The 4,618-nt window shown below is 37.5% G+C and overlaps 1 protein-coding gene across 1 annotated transcript; it reads right to left on the minus strand.

The window, feature by feature from the left end:
* Nucleotides 1–709: 709 nt before the first annotated feature.
* LOC133463334 (coiled-coil domain-containing protein 106-like) lies at nucleotides 710–4,069 on the minus strand. Its single transcript, XM_061745221.1, has 3 exons — nucleotides 3,973–4,069; nucleotides 3,288–3,527; nucleotides 710–1,044 (listed from the first exon to the last, which is right to left on the minus strand). The coding sequence occupies exons 1-3, from the start codon at nucleotides 4,067–4,069 to the stop codon at nucleotides 710–712; spliced, it is 672 nt and encodes a 223-aa protein (XP_061601205.1).
* Nucleotides 4,070–4,618: the final 549 nt, after the last annotated feature.

The following is a 4,618-nucleotide window of genomic DNA, read 5'->3' on the forward strand; positions in this document are numbered from 1 at the left end:
GACAGCAGAACAGAGAAGGCTGGGGACCTTCCTCAGTCATGTTGCCTTCAGGAAACGTAGGTTGCAGAAGTTATGAGTAGAAGTATGATTCAACACTGTATATACACTATATTCACGTGATTGGCAGTGGAAAAAAAGGATATTAATGACACATTTCTGTTTAAAAAGCTGTTTTAGACCGTATTTGGCACAGACCGCAGTATAAAAGCAATAAACTATGCCAGACTGTACAGTTCAACAGCCAAAAGTTTGACATTTCCCACTTCCACATACTACCAAGTACAGTCTAAAACGGCTTTTAAAACAGAAATGTGTCACTAGTATCCGTTTTTTCCACTGCCAATCACGTGAATATGGTGTATATACAGTGTTGAATCATACTTTTACTGATAACTTCTGCAACCTACGTTTCCTGAAGGCAACATGACTGAGGAACGTCCCCCGCCTTCTCTGTTCTGCCGTCACTCATGATGCCACACCCCCTACGCCAGATCGGGGCCAAAAGCCTGAAACTGTAAAAAAAAAAAAAAAAAAAGTGAAACTGAAAAAAAGATCTGATACTGAAAATAAAAATGTAAACTCTAAAAAAGAATTTTCAGGTTCAAATTTTATTTTCAAATTAGCAAAAATGTTGGCCTTGATTTGGCTCCATAGTTTTTAAACTACTGAGCAGGTGTCAAAACCTTCCTAGAACACCTCCCCTACTCTCCTACCCCAGCACCAAAGCTCCCTTCTTTGAGATGGGCAGCAGCTTTCCAGAAGCCTTATAGGCTTGGATTGCACCCTGTATGTCTGGGTCCTGCTTAATTGCAGCCTCACATTGTATAGCAAACGCAGAGAGTTTCGCCCGTCGAACATTGTAGTCCTCAATCAATTCGTTGTACTTGCTAGGCGCAGCAATGAACAGCTCTGCGATTGGAGCATTGGCCACCACCGTGTTGCGGTCCACGCTGGCCCGACTGAAAGCAGCAGACATGGTCCCTCCTTTATTGAAGAGTTTAAGTATTTTTGTGTACCGGGCCACCACCTGGTTTGGATTTTGGGCTGCAATTGAGAGAACATAGAATTAGTTTAATCCACATTAAGGTTTACACTAGGGCTGTCAAACGATTATTTTTTTTAATCGCGATTAATCGCAGAATTTCAAAAGTTAATCGCGATTAATCGCATTTTGAATTGCATGTTTAAAATTCTGTTATTTCGCATTTCAAGGCAGTTTTAAGCCCATAATGTAAATCATTTCTTACCATTGTGTCTTAATTGGGAATCAAATGAACACAAAGAAAGAATTTCCTTTTTGACCTTTTGTATTTTCTTTCAAAAAAGTGCCATGTAGACCAACTTAAAACACTGTCTACTTCAAATACAGTTTTTCAAATTAAACAAAGTGCCATATAGACAGGGCTGCACATAATTATTTTGGTCTGGTGCTCAGAGGAGCCCCTGGATATGTGACTTGGGCCTCCAAAAACGCGGTGACCCCTCTCGCCGGATCGATAAAAGAGGGATGCAGGAATAAGTTATAGGCAAAACGATATTTATTCACTTATAAAGATGAATGGCTCAATATGGTCCTTTACAAAGTTAATTTATTTCAATAATTCAACTAGAATATGGTGTAACAGTTAATTTATTTCAATAATTCAACTAGAATATGGTGTAAAAGTTAATCTATTTCAATAATTCAACTAGAATATGGTGTAAAAGTTTATTTATTTCAATAATTCAACTAGAATATGGTGTAAAAGTTAATTTATTTCAATAATTCAACTAGAATATGGTGTAAAAGTTAATCTATTTCAATAATTCAACTTAAAAGGTGAAACTAATATATTACCTAGTCTTATTACATTCAAAGCAAGATATGTTGAACCTTTATTTGTTATAATTTTGATGATGGAATTGTTTATTGATTTCATAAAATATTCTCTAATTTATTTTTTATTTGGGGTTTTCATAAACTTTGAGCCATAATCAGAGCAGCGTCTTGCAGGTAACTGCTGCATGCAGTGACGGACGCTGGCTGATTTATGGTTCCGCGTTGCACCAACGCAGAGCTTACGGGGTAGGATACGCGGGAGCGCGAACGTACGGTGCGCGTCGCCGCGTAACATCATGCAGCCACTTCTCGGCGAACACACGTTTTCTGTTTCTATCCACGGGTAGTGGTTCAGTTTGGCGTCTCTTTGTAGTTGGTGGTGGTGGAAGTTTACTTTAGGAAACAGCAAACATGGCGCTACAGAGGAGTCTTCTTCTTCTTGAGGTTTATTGGCGGTTGGCATCCAGTTTTTTCCGGTGCATTACCGCCCTCTTCTGGATCATTACAGAATAGTCGACTACGGGTGAGTAGAAGGGACAAAAAGGTTTGCGATTAAAATGCGATTAAAAAAAAATAACGCATTATGGATTGCATTAATCTAATCGCGATTAACGCGTTAACGCTGACAGCCCTAGTTTACACACACATAAACTCACCTACACACAAACACACATTTAGTTTGAATCTACATTATGACAGTTGCTGCCCATTACAAGCGATACAATTGCATGGAGAAAATATCAGTTGGCAACCAGCCTATTGGCTATGCATTGCTGCATGGATGCATTTTGTTGTCATCGGCTATGCTTGGGACAATTTAACTTGGAAATAATTGCATGAACAAGAAAAAACATGAAATAATAAACAAAAATAAGTAAAGTAAAATATAAAATAAGAAAACTACAATTTTTCATTCATGGTCTTAAGTTCCCAAGATAAAGGTTGCCTCAAGATACATGAGTTAATATAGCATCAAAATCTGTTTAAACCACTTTAAACTTATTTTACACTTAATTCAAAAATAGATGATCTACAATCTATGAGCTTGTAGATCAGCTATTTTCTAAAAATTTTGAAATATATATCAATTGGGGGTCCTTGACATGAACAAGTTTGAGAACCACTGGTGTAAACACATGCGAAGGGCCGTGTTGGTTACCCACACATATTGTTAGTCTATTGCAATGGGCAGCAACTCTGATGCGAGACCAGAATGTTTTCAACTCATACACAGCTACATGCACATGATTTTCCCAGGTAACTCCTCTCTGTCCATAATGTGATTTGTTACAGTACAACTTAGCAGAACTAACAATCGCAAAGGCAATCTAGGGCTGGGCATCAGAAAATATCCTTTATTGGCAGAAATAGACCAGTACCAAGTAGTATATCAAAACATCTCCAGTCAAATGATACCTGCATATGTTCATTTTTGTATACAGATCTAGAATTTTTCATCTGTTTTTACCTCTCTGACGTGTCTTTGTGTTCATTTTCTTTGACTTCTTCCGCTTCTTTTCCCCTTTCCCCTTCTTCTTCCTCCTCTTCTTCTTCTTGTCCTCTGATGAGGACGTGTCGAAGGAGGAGTCAGAGGTGCTCTCAGAGGAGGATTCCATTGAGATGTCAGAAGAATGTGAAGACAAACGGGTTGTGGAGGTGGATGTTGTGTCCAGGGTGGAGGTGGATGCTGTGCCATCTTTTTTAAGAGCTGTTAAAACAGATACAAATTCAAACATAAGGAATCACACATTTTTAAGCTTGTTTTGCATGCATTTATTTAGTGAATGCATTAATTGAGTTTATCTGAGTTGTGGTGGACCAGTTATGTCAGTGATGCACAACTTAACTCGAATCAACTCTCTCTAATAACCGTCAAACTGTTATATTATAATATAAAATATAATAGATAATATAAAATATAATAAGGAAATTATCGAGCATACGCAGACTGCAATATCCGATCCCCTGTTAACATGGCGTTAACATTCCGACTGTGAACGGGTTATCTAGGTGCTGCAACCCCATTAATAAATGTCCGACATAGGTCCGAAATAGATGGGGTTCAGGTGTTTGCATGCAGTTTTAAAGTCAAAACGATGTCTTATACGATAAGAAACCCGATTGAACTGCCGCATGTAAACCTTCTGACTTACCTGCAGCCAACTGTTCCTTCAAATAATCTCTCTCCTCTCTTAACTCATTTATCTTCTCCTGCCACTCTGCCTTCAGTTTGCCACATTTCCAACTCATGTTCCATTTTTTTTTTCTGCCAGTCGTTTAGTCGGGGCCATGGGCACATCTAATAGAAAGTAAAATTCATTATTGAATGAATCTATCGTCTTTATCGGATGAATGAATTAACCATAGACATATATAAAGGCTAGATGACTCGTCCGCGCTGCTGCGACGTCGTCACACGGCGGCCATCTTGCCACAGGAGACTCGCTCACTCATAAAATTGTGTTTAATGGTGCATGTACTGCTTAAACAACCTTAACTTGCTCAATTTTCAACAGATTTTCAAACAGGTTAGTTTGTTATGAACGTCAGAGATGTAGTTATGACACTGCATACTTGTGAATAATTATAAATATTGAAAAACGTACTTTTATATGAAAATAACCAGAAACAGATAGCTATGACATGGTATTTATATTAAATCAATATTTCTATAGTATTCTTAGTAATATTTATATTTACATTATAACATATATTATTACCTTATAACATGTTTATATATTATTACATTATGATGTATTTATATCATGCCATTATAACATGTGTACACACATGTTATAA

The sequence above is a fragment of the Cololabis saira genome, chromosome 1 (assembly GCF_033807715.1).
Source record: "Cololabis saira isolate AMF1-May2022 chromosome 1, fColSai1.1, whole genome shotgun sequence".
Taxonomy (NCBI): Eukaryota; Metazoa; Chordata; class Actinopteri; order Beloniformes; family Belonidae; genus Cololabis; species Cololabis saira.